At 40.1% G+C, this 17,268-nt stretch overlaps 1 protein-coding gene across 1 annotated transcript in view; it reads left to right on the top strand.

Moving 5' to 3' along the window:
- Window positions 1–2,560: 2,560 nt before the first annotated feature.
- The window catches only part of KLF8 (Kruppel like factor 8), a 136,270-nt gene continuing 121,562 nt past the window's right edge, over window positions 2,561–17,268 (top strand). The window contains 1 exon segment of the mRNA XM_027607595.1: window positions 2,561–2,682. Within this exon segment, the coding sequence (XP_027463396.1) occupies window positions 2,676–2,682 (7 nt within the window). The 5' untranslated portion in view covers window positions 2,561–2,675.

Raw genomic sequence — 17,268 nt, 5'->3', positions numbered from 1 at the left:
TGCTTAGTGCCTAACCCCAAGGACTTTATAATCTAGTAGGGGGAGGCAATTATATCAACAAATATGTGCACTGAGGTAGAGAAGAGCACAGAGGAAGCAATGATTAGTTTTGCATGAAGGAATTAAGTAAGGAAGGGAGATGATCTTCAATTAGTCCTTTCAAGAAGGTGGATAGAGATCTTAGGCCATTTCAGACAAAGAAAGCAAGATGAGCCAAAGTATAGAGGATGGAACAAGGCTGGCATTCTCAGGAATTTGTAAAACAGGTAAGCAGCAAAAGCTCTGTTGCTTGAGAGGTAGACGGATTTCAGATTACAGCAGATTAAAGGTAAATCTCAGCGTGCTGCTTTAAAGGCCATGGTGCATGTTGTTTCCATTCAAGTAGTTAGCAGGTGAACTACAGCAGGGAGAACAGAGAATTTGGGACAGACTAAGAGAAGATAAGATGATTAGAAGACATTCAGGTAGAAATATTAAGCAAGTGGACATATATGTGTTGGGAAGTACTGGGCTCTGAATCTCAATTTCCTTATTTGAAAAAAAAAAAAAAAAACGTATCTTGGAGAGTATAATATTACCTACTTTCCAGGGTTGTTATCAGACATAAATGAGAAATGGGACGCCTGGATGGCTCAGTCAGTTAAGTGTCTGCCTTCACCTCAGGTCATGATCCCAGGGTCCTAGGATGAGTCCCACATCGGTTTCCTTGCTCAGCTGGGAGCCTGCTTCTCCCTCTCCCTCTGCCTGTTGCTCCCCCTGCTTCTACATGATCTCTCTCTCTCTCTCTGACAAATAAATAAATCTTAAAAAAGAAAGAAAGGAGAAATGATGAATATAAAAGCACCTGGTCCAGTGACTTTCCCATATTAGGTACTGAATATACAGTAGCTATTATTATTTATTCTGTTCCTCTGCTCTCTCACTCCCTCTGCTTTGTTTCTTGTCTCTCTTCTCTTCCTTCCCCTTTAAAAGAATTGTGGTAGAGAAGAGGCACTGAAAAGAGCTTGTGGTTGCTTATGACTTCCTGGCCTCCTATTAAAATGAGCTAGAGAGGGACTTTCAGGCAAGGACAAAGAAATCCTGGAAATGTGGCTGTTATCCATAAGAATCATCTCTACAGGGATCTACCGATGCTTGGCTGAGAGGCAGTCTCAGGGTGTTGAGCTTTCTGTTTCACAATTCCTTCAATTCTTTCTTCTCCACCCACTCTTTCACCCTCACCTCCTTCCCTTATCTCTTGTGAGAAAATGCCCCCAGCTCCCTTCGTCTTTGCTCTTATTCTCCTCCCTTAGAAGATACTGTAACCTCACTGTCCTTGCTGGTGTCATACTGTTACCATGGAGAGCGGGGACGGATAATTATCGCTTACAGTTACCAGCTTTCTTGCTCTTCCCTTTTCCCATTCCTCTCTTCCTAGAGAGCCCCCATCCAGTATCCCCGCATGCCTTTCATCCTCCCCTGGTAGGTTAGCTTAACCAGAAAGGATAGGTGACCAAGCAGTGTGCTTGTAAGCCTCTTTCTGGGACCAATAAGGAAGTGAAATTGATTAGTTATACCTGCTGCTGCGGGAGACTGAAGCGGCTGCCAAGGGCGAAGCCAGAGCTCTCCGCCCAGGGCTCCGCCCCACCCCCTCCCTTCTCCCTTTCTGTTCTCAGCCCCACCCTTCTCCACCTTCTCCCACCGCACTCTCCTCTAGCGGCCTGCGTGTCCCATTTAAGGAACTCCATCCTCATGACAGTCACACCTCTCCTCTGGGTCTAGCTGGGCTAGAGACAGAGTCACCCCATCCACTCAAGTCGCCCAACGAGCACTTTAGGTTCTGACCCGCATGGGCGCGAGGTCCCTAATGGGACAACTTAGGTGCCTTTAAGAGACCTCGCCCCAAGAACCCTCACAAATTGTTACCATTTTCCGCCGAAGCCTCTCCCCTGAGCTGGGGGTGCCCATATATGTTTCCACCAAACGTAAACATTTGCTCTTCCCCCCCCCCCACCTTTTTTAAAGGAAGGCGCTGGGGTGTATGGCGTCAACTGCCGCAGTAAAGGGATCTCCTTGAAGTATCTTCTCGTGGGTACCTGTCTTGAAGGAGTCCTTCTCTGCCTCAACTTTGTATTCAAGTAGTATTTGGGGATTTGGCTTGGTTTTCTTAGCTCCTACCCCAGTCCTCTTTTCAAGGGTGTGTGGAGTTCAGAGATGGGTGGAGAGTGGGCTTGGCCGGAACTGGATTAGCAGAGATGAAAGGGAAACGGAGGATCCTCAGCCTTGGCCACTTCGACTTGGCGAATTCACTTTATTTTTAGCAGAGGAGAAGATCTGCATTGGAAGCAGGGGGAAGATTCTTTTTAGAAAGTCTGCTTTGCTAACCTACCCCCAACCCCCGAGTTTGGGGTTGGATGCTTGAGGGCTTTGTTTCCCTTTTTTTTTTTTTTTTTTTTTTTTGAGGGTAGTCCAGCTGTGTCTGAATTGAATCCCTCTGCTCTGGCCCTCCTCCTCATTTTCCGGCCAGGAGAAAAATAGCAGGCGGGGGCTCGGGAAAGAGAAGGCGAGAGCTAGTCGCCCAGTGCGCTGACAGGGGCGGGTGTGAGAGAGACAGCTGTCTTGGATTGGCTCAGGAGTATGAGCCTCCCAGAGGACAGCATGAGCTCCGGACCCTTCAGTAGTCACCAGCTAGCGACATGAATGGTAAGTGACTCCAGGGTTAGAACCCACACACCCCTGTCTCCTGGATCTGAATTCTACCCCGCACCCCCATACCTTTTTAGGTTTTAGCAGCCTGGAGGAGAGTTGGGGAACCAAGGGTATGAACACTATGTGGAATCAAATGAAACCCAAGGAAAAAATGACTTTGCTAAAGGGCTGAGCAAAGAGAGGCTAGGAAGGGGAGAAGCACTTTGGGGGAGACTCGAGGGAGAAATGAGTGGGGGGCCAGGAGTGGATAGATTTGTCTAATTTAATCCGTCCCTGGCTCGGCCCTCTCAGTTCTCCTTAAGGAGAGGTTTGTCTTTGACTTAACCCTATGCAGCCAAAGTTGCAGCAAGAGAGAACAGAGTTCAGAAGGCCAACGCTCCCAAGTAACCCTCTAAGCAGTAGAGGATACCTAGAGATGCTTCAGAAAGGAAAGAGGAGCGGGCAGGGGGTGAAGTTTCTAGCAGGGGCTACCTGGGGTACTGAGCGGCAGGCCCCTGGAGGCAGCCCCTGGGTAGGAGCTGCTTTGGGCCTGCTGTCTCTTTAAGGAGGGGCTGAGCTTGGTTAGAGGAGGAGTCTAGGTCCCTCCCCGGCTCTTCAAGACAAGGCCAAGGGAGTTGGTTCCTCTGTGTAGGTGAATTGGGCTGAATTGCTGAGGTTGCTGTGGCGAATCGACTTGCAATGGTCATTTGGAAGAACTGTCCTTTTTGTGGGCTTTTTTTTTAATTCTAAGAATTTGAGGAAATATAAATCGCAAAATAAATAAAATCTATTCTTTGGAAAAATAAATCCAAACAGATGGTCGAGGGAATGGCCCCCTATTTCCTTTGGTATTGTCTTTATTGTAAAGGAAAACATTAAGCACTTGTCTGATGTCACTCAGTGTGATAACAACTTGACCAAGAGAATAATCTCTAAATTTGAATTTAATTCTGATAGAGACTGTGATGGTTTGGGGTAACAGACAGATCTGATTTGAAACCTAATTACCACTGCTTATTGCATGACCCTGGACAATGCTTTTCTCCTCTAGAGAATGCCGATTGATAATGTTATCTCAAAAGATATTTGAATAGATTAAATACCATGGTGTATATGACAGAGGCTGCATGTACCTCTTAGTCTTCATTTTCCTATTCGGTTTGAGACTTTCCCTGGAGCACTATTGATAGAATTAGTGTTTCCTTGTTTGTTTTTTTCCTAAAGATATTATTTATTTATTTATTTATTTATTTGAGAGAGAGAGAGAGAGAGAGAGAGAGAGAGAGAGACAGCATGAGAGGGGAGAGGGTCAGAGGGAGAAGCACGCTCCCCACTGAGCCGGGAGCCCGATGTGGGGGACTCCATCCCAGGACTCCAGGTCCTGACCCGAGCGGAAGGCAGTCACTTAACCAATTGAGCTACCCACGTGCCCTAGTGTTTCCCTGTTTTTTAAAACTTCTAGCAGATGGGATAAAAGGAGATCTCAGAAGATTGAATTAGCTTGCCCTAAGGCTGAGGCTAGAACACAGGTTTTATTTGCTTCTGATTTAACATTGTTTCCACTGGACTTTATTTTTGAGAGAGAGAGGGAGAGAGCGGGAGCACAAGCAGAGGGAGGGACAGAGGGAGAAGCAGACTCCCCGCTGAGCAGGGAGCCTGATGTAGGACTCAATCCCAAGGACTCTGGGATCATGACCTGAGCTGAAGGCAGATGCTTAACCACCCAGGTGCCCCCCACTGGACTTCAGTACATCTGAGAGAAAGAGCCACTAGCTTGCTTTTCACCCTCATTCTTCTGGCAACTTAACCAAGATGATATAACCAACAGGACCTTTGGACACCAGAATCCAGTGACTCACAAATGACCTCATTCCATTCTTCAGAATTTTGGGGGGAACCCTTGTATATGAGGGTTGTTAATCTTTGGTGACACAGAGAATAGGTTGGGAACAGTGTCTTCAGGTTAGCTTGGAGGGCAGCTAACAGGAAGGAGAGAAATATAAACTCAAGTAAAAGTGATGTGTACATCTAGTCCCTCCTCAAGACCAAACTGGTTAATGGCTCTACTTCTAGAGTTCTGGGGAGCTATAGGTCCCTCTTGTTTAGGCTTTTGGGATACATTGGAAAGAAAATTGGTTAAAAAACATGAACTAGATCGCCACTACCACTTTCTTACCCCCAGCCCCCATCTTTCTAGTATATGCATTTCTGAGATGGGGCCCTTGTTGGTTCAGCTAATTGAATTCCAATAACCAAGCAAACCAAGCCTGGTCCAGTCATCATTTCTCTCTATATATTGTATGTCTGGTGGTGAGAAAGATCACCCATTTATTCTTCATCCTTCCAGCAGGGGCATCATTATTATTTGACACATTCATATTCACCCTTGTCTCGAGTCAGTTGTAGTTTATTACTTCATTTAAATTGATGAATAATGAGAAGATTGCCTTTGGCTATATAATTCATTTGGCAAATATGTGTTGACATACTTTGTGTCAGGCACTGAAAAATTTGTTAAAAATTTATTTTCTATTCCTTATTAAATACCTTAATGTCTTAAGTCTTAAATGTCTTCAGTGTCTTTTTATTGATCTATTTTTTTTAATTTAAAAATTTTATTTTGTTATGTTAGTTCCATATACTACATCCTTAGTTTTTTATGTGGTGATCCATGATCGATTTTTTTCGTGTAACACCCAGTGCTCCATGTAGGACGTGCCCTCCTTAATACCCATCACCAGGCTAACACATCCCCCCTCCCCCCTCCCCTCCAAAACCCTGTTTGTTTTTCAGAGTCCATAGTCTCTCATGGTTCATCTCTCCCTCCGATCCCCCCCACTTCATTTTACCCTTCCTTCTCCTAATGTCCTCCATGCTAGTCCTTATGTTCTACAAATAGGTGAAACCATATGATAATTGACTTTCTCTGCTTGACTTATTTCACTTGGCATAATCTCCTCCAGTCCCATCCATGTTGATGTAAAAGTTGGGTGTTCATCCTTTCTGATGGCTGAGAAATATTCCATTGTACACATGGACCACATCTTCTTTATCCATTCATCTGTTGAAAGGCATCTGGGCTCTTTCCACAGTTTAGCTATTGCAGAAACTGCTGCGATGAACATTGGGGTGCATATGGCCCTTCTTTTCACTGCATCTGTGTCTTTGGGGTAAATACCCAGGAGTGCAATTGCTGGGTCATAGCGTAGCTCTATTTTTAATTTTTTCAGGAACCTCCACACTGGTTTCCAAAGTGGCTGTACCAACTTGCATTCCCACCAACAGTGTAAGACGGTTCCCCTTTCTCCATAACCTCTCCAACATTTGTTGTTTCTTTCTGTGTCCATTTTTGCCATTCTAACTGGTGTAAGGTGGTATCTCAATGTGGTTTTGATTTGAATTTCCCTGATGGCTAATGATAATGAACATTTTTTCATGTGTCTGTTAGCCATTTGTATGTCTTCTTCAGAGAAGTGTCTTTTCATATCTTCTGCCCATTTTTTGACTTGATGATTTGTTCTTTGGGTGTTAAGTTTGAGAAGTTCTTTATAGATCTTGGATACCAGCCCTTTATCTGTAGTGTCATTTGCAAATATCTTCTCCCATTCTGTGGGTTGCCTTTGTTTTGTTGATGGTTTCCTTTGCTGTGCAGAAGCTTTTTATTTTGTTGAAGTCCCAAAAGTTCATTTTAGTTTTTGTTTCACTAGCTTTGGAAATGTACCTTGAAAGAAGTTGCTGTGGCCGATGTGAAAGAGGTTACTGCCTATGTTCTCCTCTAGGATTTTGAGGGATTTCTGTCTCACATTGAGGTCTTTTATCCATTTTAAGTTTATCTTTCTGTATGGTGTTAGAGAATGATTGAGTTTCATTCTTCTCCATGTGGCTGTCCAATTTTCCCACCACCATTTATTGAAGTGATGGTCTTTTTTCCTTGCATATTTTTTCCTATTTGTCAATGATTATTTGACCATAAAGTTGAGGGCCCATATCTGGGCTCTCTATTCTGTTCCATTGGTCTATATGTCTATTTTTGTGCCAGTACCATGCTGTCTTGGTGATCACTGCTTTGTAATATAAAGCTTGAAATTGGGCGTTGTGATGCCCCTAGCTTTGTTTTTCCCTTTTTGGCATTTCCTGGCGATTCGGGGTCTTTTCTGATTCCATACAAATTTTAGGATTGTTTGTTCCAGCACTTTGAAAAATGTCATTGGAATTTTGATTGGGATGGCATTGAAGGTATAGATTGCTCTGGGTAGCATAGACATTTTAACAATGTTTATTCTTCCGATCCGTGAGCATGGAATGTTTTTCGATCTTTTTGTGTCTTCAATTTCTTTCATGAGTGTTCTGTAGTTTCTGGAGTATAGATCCTTTCCCTCTTTGGTTAGGTTTACTTCGAGGTATCTTATGGTTTTTGGTGCTATTGTAAATGGAATTGTTTCTCTAATTCCTTTTTCTACAGTTGCATTGTTATTGTGTAACAAAGCAACTGATTTCTGTGCATTGATTTTGTATCCTGCCACATTACTGAATTGCTGTATGAGTTCAAGTAATTTGGGGGTGGAGTCTTTTGGGTTTTCCACAATCATGTCATCTGCGAAAAAAGAGAGTTTGACTTTTTCTTTGCCAATTTGAATACCTTTCTTTTTGTTGTCTGATTGCTGTTGCTAGGACTTCTAGTACTATGGTGAACAATAGTGGCGAGAGTGGGCATCCTTGTTGTGTTCCTGATCTTAAGGAAAGGCTCTCAGCTTTTCCCCATTAAGGATGATATTTGCTGTGGGGTTTTTATAGATGGATTTTATGGACTTGAGGAATGTTCCCTCTGTCCCTATACTCTGAAGAGTTTTAATCAGGAAAGGATCCTGTATTTTGTCAAATGCTTTTTCTGCATCAATTGAGAGGACCATGTGGTTCTTCCCTCTCCTCTTATTAATGTGTTCTATCACATTGATTGATTTGCGAATGTTGAACCACCCTCGTATCCCGGGGATAAATCCCACTTGGTCGTGGTGGATGATCCTTTTGATGTATTGCTGGATCCTATTAGCCAGGATTTTGTGGAGGATTTTGGAATCCATATTCATCAGGGATATCGGTCTGAAATTCTCCTTTTTGATGGGGTCTTTGCCTGGTTTGAGGATTAAGGTAATGCTGGCCTCATAGAATGAGTTTGGAAGTTTTCCTTCTGTTTCTATTTTTTGAAACAGCTTCAGTAGAATAGGTATTATTTCTTCTTTGAATAGTTGGTAGAATTCCCCAGGGAATCCATCAGGCCCTGGACTCTTGTTTTTTGGGAGGTTTTTGATCACTGCTTCAATCTCATTAGTGGTTATTTGCCTATTCAGGTTGTCAATTTCTTCCTCTTTCAGTCTTGAAAGCTTATAGGTTTCCAGGAAGGCATCCATTTCATCCAGATTGCTCAATTGTTTGGCATAGAGTTGTTGATAATAATTTCTAATAATTGTTTCTATTTCCTTGTTGTTAGTCGTTATCTCTCCCCTTTCATTCATCATTTTATTAACTTGGGTCCTTTCTCTTTTCTTTTGGATAAGTCTGGCCAGTGGTTTATCAGTCTTATTAATTCTTTCAAAGAACCAGCTTCTAGTTTTGTTGATCTGATCTATTGTGTTTCTGGTTTCTAATTCATTGATCTCTGCTCTAATCTTAATTATTTGTCTTCTAATGTGTGGCTTAGGCATCGTTTGTTGCTTTTTCTCTAGTTCTTTAAGGTGTAGAGTTAGTTGGTGAATTTGGGATTTTTCTATATTTTTGAGTGAGGCTTGGATGACTATGTATTTTCCCCTTAGGACTGACTTTGCAGTATCCCATAGTTTTTGGACTGATGTGTTTTTTTGTTCTCATTGGTTTCCATGAATTGTTTAAGTTCTTCTTTGATTTCCTGCTTGACGTAAACATTCTTGAGCAGAGTGGTCTTTAGCTTCCAAGTGTTTGAATTCCTGACAAATTTTTTCTTGGGATTGATTTCCAGTTTTAAAGCATTGTGGTCTGAGAATATGCAGGGAATAATCTCAATCTTTTGGTATCGGTTGAGACCTGATTTATGACCCAGTATGTGGTCTATTATGGAGAAAGTTTCATGTGCTTTCAAGAAGAATGAGTATTCTGTTCTTTAAGGGTGGAATGTTCTGTAAATATCTATGAGGTTCATCTGGTCCAGTGTGTCATTCAAAGCTCTTGTTTCTTTGCTGATTTTGTGCTTAGATAATCTGTCCATTGCTGAGAGTGGAGTATTGAGGTCTCCTACAATTAATGTATTGTTATCAATATGACTCTTTATTTTGGTTAAAGGTTGGCTTATGTAGATGGCTGCTCCCATGTTGGGGGCATAGATATTTACAGTTGTTAGATCTTCTTGTTGGATAGACCCTTTAAGAATGATATAGTGTCCTTCTGTGTCTCTAACTACAGACTTCAGTTTAAAATCTCATTTGTCTGATATAAGAATTGCTACCCCAGCTTTCTTTTAGGTCCACTGGCATGGAAGATGGATCCCCATCCCTTCACTTTCAGTCCAGATCTATCTTTAGGTTCAAAATGAGTCTCTTGTAGACAGCATATAGATGGGTCCTGTCTTTTTATCCAATCTGCAGCCCTGTGCTGTTTTGTGGGAGCATTAAGTCATTCACTTTGAGAGTGATTATTGAAAGATATAAATTAATTGTTATCATTTTGCCTGTGCAGGCATTGTTTTTATGGATTGTCCCTGTAAATTTCTGTTGTATATCACCCTTGGGGTCTTTCTCCTTTTATAGAATCCCCCTTAATATTTCCTGCATGGCCGGCTTAGTGGTCATATATTCTTTCAATTTCTCCCAGTCCTGTAAGCTTTGCATCTCTCCATACATTCTAAATGATAGCCTTGCCAGATAAAGTATTCTTGGCTGCATGTTATTCTCATTTAGTACCCTGAATAGGTCTTGCCAGGCCTTCGTGGCTTGCCAGGTCTCTGTGGATAGGTCTGACGTTATTCTGATGTTCCTCCCTCTGTACGTAAGGAATCTCTTCCCCCTACCTGCCCTTAAAATGGTTTCCTTGGTTCTAAGATTTGCAAGTTTTACTATTACATGCCAGGGTGTTGGCCTGTTTTCCTTGTTCTTGGGAGGGGTTCTCTCTGCCTCTAGGATAGGAATGTTTGCTTCATTCCCCAGATTAGGGAAGTTCCCTGCTATGATTTGCTCAAATATATCTTCTAGTTCTCTCTTTCTTTCCACTCCCTCTGGGATTCCAATAATTCTGACATTGGAACGCTTCATGGTGTCACTTATTTCTCCGATTCTATTTTCATGGATTCTGTTGTTTTTCCCTGGCCTCCTTTTCCCTTTTTACCTATTAAATTGTCTTCCAGGTCACTAATTCGTTCTTCTGCCTCACTTATCCTAGCTGTTAGATTTTCTAGATTAGATTGGATCTCATTGATTGCATTTTTATGTTCTGCCAATTCAGCTTTCATTTCTGCCCTTAGAGACTCTATGTTGCCTTTAATCGATTTCTCCATTCTAGTTATTGTCTTCACAATTGCTAGCCTGAATTCCATCTCCAACATCTTGTTTATATCTGCATCCATTTGTAAATCTGTGGCATAAGTCATAATCTCTGAGTCTTTCCTATTTTGGGGGTTCCTCCTCCTAGCCATTCTGTTGATGGGTTGTTGAGGGATTGTATAGAGTCCAAATTATTGACCAGAACCCAAGCAAGATGTACCTGCTTTCTAGGGACCTTAGAGTTGCTGGCCTCTTGTTCTCCCAGCCTGTCTTCTGGGGCAGGGGCCTGCCATGCTGTTACTCAGGCAATCTTTTTTGGGCAGATTTGCCCTGCCCCCACCCCCTGTGGCAGGGGATGGGCACAGTGGGTACCAGTTTTTTAGGACTTTCATTCTCTGGCGGCTTTCCGTGTCTCTTCTGAGAGTCAGAGCAGAAGAGAACATTTCCAAACCTCTGCCTCAGAGCAGAGAGATCGCAGTCTTTTCTTCAGTGAGCTCTCCAGGCCACACTATCTCCGTTTCTGTCTGTGCTGCTATAAACTGTAGCGTCCTGGGTTGTGCACCCCTCTGCACTGCTCCCAGTCCTGCCCTAGTTCGGGGCACGTCTCTGCCCTTTGTGCTTCTAAAACCACCAGCCTCTCCCATTTCTCACTTGCGACCCCACTGCTCTGGGTTTCCATCCCGGGGGCTGTCCTATAGTCCTTTTCCTGCCGCTACCAGTCTGCTAGTCTGTGCCTCATCCCCAGCGAGGGAGGCTCTCGCTCACCGGCGGTGCAGGATCCCCATGGCCAGGCTCCCTCCTGCTGCCATTTATCCTGTGATATCAGCCCAGGGAATCACAGCTTCCCACTTTGTACCTCAAAACCAACCGCCTGTGATCTTCTGTTTGTAGAGATCCAGATCTTACATCTCTGGCTGATTTTGTGGGTGCTCAGAGTGGTCTGGTAGATATCTAACTCAATTCCGGGGACCCGTTGAAATATGGTCCCCTAATCCTCTGCCATCTTTTTCCCAATCGGGATTATTGATCTAGAAGATCATCTAGTACAATGGCCGTCTTATTATTAAGTAGAGTAGGAATGAGTAACTGTCATATCAAGCTCAACTAGTTTACCCAAAGAAAGTGTGAGAACTTGTTTGACTTACTTTCTGATGCTCATATAATAATGTTTTCAAATTTTGAATTTTTTAAAGATTTATTTATATATTTATTTGAGAGAGAGAGAGGGAGAGAGAGAGAAGGACCAGAGGGAGAGGGAGAGAGAATCTCCAACAGACTCCCTGCTGAGCTCAGAGCCTGAGGTGGGGCTGGATTCCCGGACCCTGAGATCACGACCTGAGCCAAAACCAAGAATCAGAGGCTTAACTGACTGAGCCACCCAGGTACCCCTTAATTTGGATTTTATACCTGAAGTTGGGTTTCTGATGTATATATTATTCCCAACTCAGCTTTATCATCTAGCCTTAGTTTCCTCACCTCTAAAATAATACGGTAATTTGTAATTGTAAATAATGTAAGTAAAACATTGGACCCAGTACCTGACTTCTAATTCATATTCCATAAGTGGAGAGTCTCATCATTTTTGTTACTTTAAGTGATTTATTTTATTTAAATGTTGCTTGTGTGTTTGGAGTAGAAAGTAGAGTAGTGGGGCAAGATTCTCGATTTAAATGTCTGTAACATGCTAGGTGCTTTGTGTAATAAACTAAAAGATGTTATCTTGTACTTCAACTAAATATATGTAATGTGGGCAAACAAAACTCTGGGATTATTAAACATTTTAAATTAAGAAGATATAATATAACTCTGTAGCCAAATCCAGGTATTTGTTACCAATACAGGTATCAAATCACTAGCATTTTGACTATTTTATTGTATCCTTAAACTCATCATTTCTAAAATAGAATTCTTCATCTCTCCTAGACTCTTCCCCCATCCCCCATCCCTCATTCCAAACTTCTTTTCACCTCCCTGGTCGTGCAGCTTACCATCATCATAATCTTAATGAGGTTATTTCAGGTCTGCACTTGTTTTCTCATTGACGAATTGAGGTTACTAGTAGAAACTACCTCATAAGGTTGCAATAAGGAACAAATATGTTAATTTTATAAGGCACTTAGAAGAATAAATGACAGTGTAGTAAACAGTGGGGGAAATATGGTTGTTGTGGTTCCCATACTCCACGCTCAAAATGCTGGCATCAACTTTTCCCTCTTCCTCAGTTTTTTATCTACCTGTTGTCAAGGGCTATTTTTTTTCCCCTTTGTATCTATCATCAGTTCCTTTCTTTTTATTCTGACACCACCTTAACTTAGTCCAGAGGTACAAACAATTAGCCTACAGACCAAAAACAGCTCACACACATTTTGTTTGCCCTAAATTGTTAAATTTTTTATTTAAAAATTTATTAAATTGGTAATGCATTCTACATTGCTCAAAAGTCAAAATATACAAAAGGATATACAATAATGAGTCTCCCTCTTAGTCCTGTCCCCTAGGCACTCATTTTGCCTCACTGGAGGCAACTAAAGTTATGGTTATTAGGGATCCTTCCACAGACATTTTATGCATATCAAAAATGAGTAAATGTATACATTTTTTCTTCCCCTTCACTTTTAGACTCTCTGTACATTGCTCTACACCTTGCTTTGTCTACTTGAAATATACTTTGGAGACCTTTCCCTATCTGATGTAAAGAAATACCTAAATTCTTTTGTGTGTCTGCATAGTTTTTCACTACAGTTGACCCTTGAACAACATGAGTTTGAACTATGTGGGTCCACTTATACATGGATTTTTTTTTTTTTTGGTAAACACAGTACAGTACTATAAATATATTTTTCTCTTCCTCATGATTTTTTTTTAGAGAGTGAGCGAGCATGCGTACAAGCCTGGGGGTGTGGGCAGAGAGAGAAGGAGAAAAAATCTTAAGCAGGCTTCATGCTAAGAGTGGAGCCCCAGGCAGGGCTCAATGTCATGACCCTGAGATCACCACCTGAGCCAAAATCAAGAGTCGGACCCTCAACTGACTGAGCCACCCAGGTGCCCCCCTCCTTATGATTTTCTTAATACCATCTTCTTTTCTTTAGTTTTATTGTAAGAATACAGTATATAATACATATAACATATAAAATATATGTTAATCAACTGTTTATACTATTGGTTAGGCTTCTGGTCAACAATACACTCTTAGTAGTTAAGTTTTTGGGAATCAGAAGTTATATGTGGATTTTTGACTGTGTAGGGGTCAGCTCCCCTCACTCCTTCATCATTCAGGGGTCAACTGTATATGGATGAACCACAATTTATTAAACAGTCTTCTATTGAATAGCATTTAATATATTTCCCAACATTTGCAGTGTTGTTTTTAACAGCAATAAAAACCTTGTAAGTATGTTTATTAGTTTGCTAGGACTGCTATAACAAAATACCATAGACTAAGAGGGTTAAAACAGAAATTTATTTTCTTATAGTTCTGGAGGCTGGAAGTCTGAGATAAAGGTACCAGCATGACCAGGTTCTGGTGAGAACCCTTTTCCTGGAATGTAGAAGGCTGTCTTTGCCTTGTATGCTCATATAACCTCTTCTCTGTGCTCCTGGAGAAAAAGAGTGAGCTCTCTGGTGTCTTTTCTTATAAGGACCCTAATCCCCTTGGATGAAGGCGCTACCCTTAAGACCTCATTTAAACTTAATTACTTCCATAAAGGCCCTATCTTCATATATAGTCACATTGGGGGTTAGGGCTTCAACATATGAATTTGGGGGTGGGGGACACAATTCAGTCTTTAGCACCAGTATGTCAGTTTGCCCAGACACATACTTTGAAAAAAATGATTGATTACCAGAATTTCAAAATCATATTTTAATTAAAACTCAGAATTCCAGCTTCTTTTGAATAAGCAGAAGATACTGCACCAGTATTCCCTCTTGTCAACAATTATGTGGAGTTGATGAGCCGCTCCCTCCCTCCCCTTTTGGATAGGACATGTATTCTCAGTTCACCATATTCCCCATCTGGCTTAGGTAACCTTAACCTGCCTGGCTCTTCTAGGTATTGAGCCTGTGACACCTTTGTAAGCTCTTACCATGATACGAATAGAATATTCTAATAGCTTCTAGTTCTACCTTGATTTTTTCTGCCTTCTATATTCTGTAGACCGCTGACAGGGTATCTTCCTTAAAACACATTTAAAAAAATTATGCCATTATCCTTCACTTTGCAACCAATTATTGATGCCTACAAAGTTCTAGGCATCATGCTAGAAGCTGTGGTTAGAGTGGTGAATAATTTAGATGGGACCCTTGACTTCACAGAGTGCAGAGTTTACTTACTCTTCTTCTCACTGGATTTCCTTTCTGTCTTTTCTTGACCAATTTTAGATCCTCAAGGCCCATCTCACCACAGGTCATTTCTTTGGATTTTTTTCTTACTATTCCACTTTTAGCTGTCTCCTCTTCTAATTAGTGCTCATAGCCTCAAATCATAATCCAGCACTGCAGCATCTATTATCTTGTGATGTTTGGTTGCTATTGTTTTATTCTTAGTTTTATCTCACCACATAGACCTGGAATCTGAAATCTCTCTATCTTATTTTCTAACAATGAATCGTGGATCACTACATCAAAAACTAATGATGTATTGTACAGTGACTAACATAACAATAAAATAAAATAAAATAAAATAAAATAAATAAAATAAAATAATAAAATAAAATAAAATAAATAAAATAAAATAAAATATAAAATAAATAAAATATAAGATAAAATATAAAATAAAATATAAAATAAAATAAAATAAATTAAATAAAAAGAAAAGCATGCACTGTATAAAAGGAGCACCCTTTTCAGCTCTAGCTAATTTTTCTCTAATTAGAGCTAATTAATCAGCTCTAGCTAATTTTTCTCCATGCTAGTATAGACTCCATGTTGTAAGATCTCCCAACTTTTTCAGAAAAGCAAAAAACGGATTAAAAAAAAAAGAAATCTGCTTTTGAAAGATTATTAGCTAATTTGAGTTTAATTTTTCACATCACTGTGAGAATAAGCCAGCATCTACTATGGGCTGCCAGTTTTTTCTGTTTGACCTAGACTGCAAGTTCCTTGAGGGTAGAAACCAGGTAGGGAACAGGTGGAAATCTACCATTATCTGCTTTTCCCTCTCAAACACACAGTGTCTACTACAGTGTTGGGTATTTAGTAGGTTCTCTGTAAAGACTTGAATATTATCACTAAGTTTCTCTTTAAGTCGACTATAATCTCCAATAATAATATAACACTTCTGCTTTCTCCAAATTCCTAATGTGTGCCTTTAAAGATAATTATCAAGACAGTCTTTTCTCTATTTCCTTTTTTCTCAAATGTAACCATGCAAATTCCTTGACCTAGCTCCATTTTTTTAATTTTAAAAAATTGATCCTTTATTCCTCTAGAATATCTTTCATTTTTTCTGCATTTCGCTTCCATTTTATTTCCTTTGAATTACAAACTCGCAAACAAGGTGCAGTATCTTCAGGAAGATCTTCACAATGTTGAGCATATAGTTAACTTTTAATTATTTGGGGCTGATCATCCTAGCTTTTTTGTTTATTTCTGTGCCTGTCAGTTATCTTGTTTCATCTTAAATTAGAATAGTAATGTATCATGTGAATCTATTTTCTTATTTTTTTAAAAAACTAGTTCTGATAAATATACATTGTGTAGTTCCTCTAGTTTTTGTAACTATATTCTAGAATCTATATGTAGCCTTGAAAAATAATAATAAAATTAATAAGTAGCCTTGAAAAATATTAATAATCAATATGTAGCTTTGATGATTATTGGTTCCTTTATTAACCTGACCTCTTGTCCTACAAATTGAGATGGCCCAGGACTCTTCTAGAACTTCTTGACTTGGTGCTTCTGAGCCCAGGCATTGAGTGGAAAGGCCATTCAAGAGATAAAGTCTCTACCTTTAAACACTTGTTGTACTAACCATTGACAAGGACGACTGTATTGTAAATTCTTTTTGGTTGCTGCAGTGGCACCATGTTTAATTTGTTGGAGGGAGACTGTTGCATGAAATAATGAAATAATGTTGTATTTAAGTGAATTGCATGAGATTTTACATAATATTGTAGAGCAATGAGCTTATACTACTGTGGCTCTTTGTCCTTTTTCTAAACTGATGCCTTAATGCCATGCTGGAGTTCTGTATTCTTGAGGTTTTGTCTGATGGTTAACATCATGATTAGTGGGAATCCTTTAATACTCTCTGCAAATGTTTAATTGTAAAGCTCACTGCTAAGGTACAAAATCACCTTTTATGATCTTCAACATCATCAAACTATTCAAAAAAGTGCAGAATAGTATCAAGTACTTTAAGGGGTAAAGAAGCTTTGGTATCAGACATCATCCCTGGATTCAAATCCCAATAATTTACCAGCTATGTGACCTTGGGCTTACTTACTCTCTCTGAGCCTCTATTTCTTCATGTGTATAATGGAATCAACAATAGTACCTACCTCACAGGGATTGTGAAGATTAAATATGTCTTACTGGAAATGCCATAGGAATGAAATAATATGATATCTGGTATTTGCTTAAAAATACCCATTGAGTTGGTGGGGAGTAGTGGGGGTACAGATGAAACAAGATTTTCCATGAGCTGAAAATCACTGAAGCTTGTAATAGGCACATGGGGGATCATCTTTATTTTTGTATGTATTTGAAATTATACATAATAAAAAGTTTTTTTTAAATGCTGTGGGAGTTACACTCAAGTTTACCTAATTTTGTGGAGAACTTAATTGCTTTTCTTGAATTTAATTTCACAGATTAAGCAGAAACTTGGAAAGATATTCTAGATCTTCCTTGTATGTCTTAGTCATAGAACCATATATCATACAATATTATAACTGAAGAGACCTGAAAAGGGCTAAGTAGTTTACTCAAAATGACATTGCTAGATAACAGTGGAGCCTAGACTAGAACCTAGGTTCCCCTTCTCCTAGTTAAAAGATTTTCCCATTTTTTTCACACTTCCTTCTTTAATTATAGTACTTTTAATATACATTCTGTCAGTTTATTGCATGTAAGATTAATTATTGTTTAAAAATAA

This window comes from Zalophus californianus, chromosome X, assembly GCF_009762305.2.
Source record: "Zalophus californianus isolate mZalCal1 chromosome X, mZalCal1.pri.v2, whole genome shotgun sequence".
NCBI lineage: Eukaryota > Metazoa > Chordata > Mammalia > Carnivora > Otariidae > Zalophus > Zalophus californianus.
Note: the sequence above shows the minus strand (reverse complement) of the source record. Positions and strands in the feature narration are given on the sequence as shown.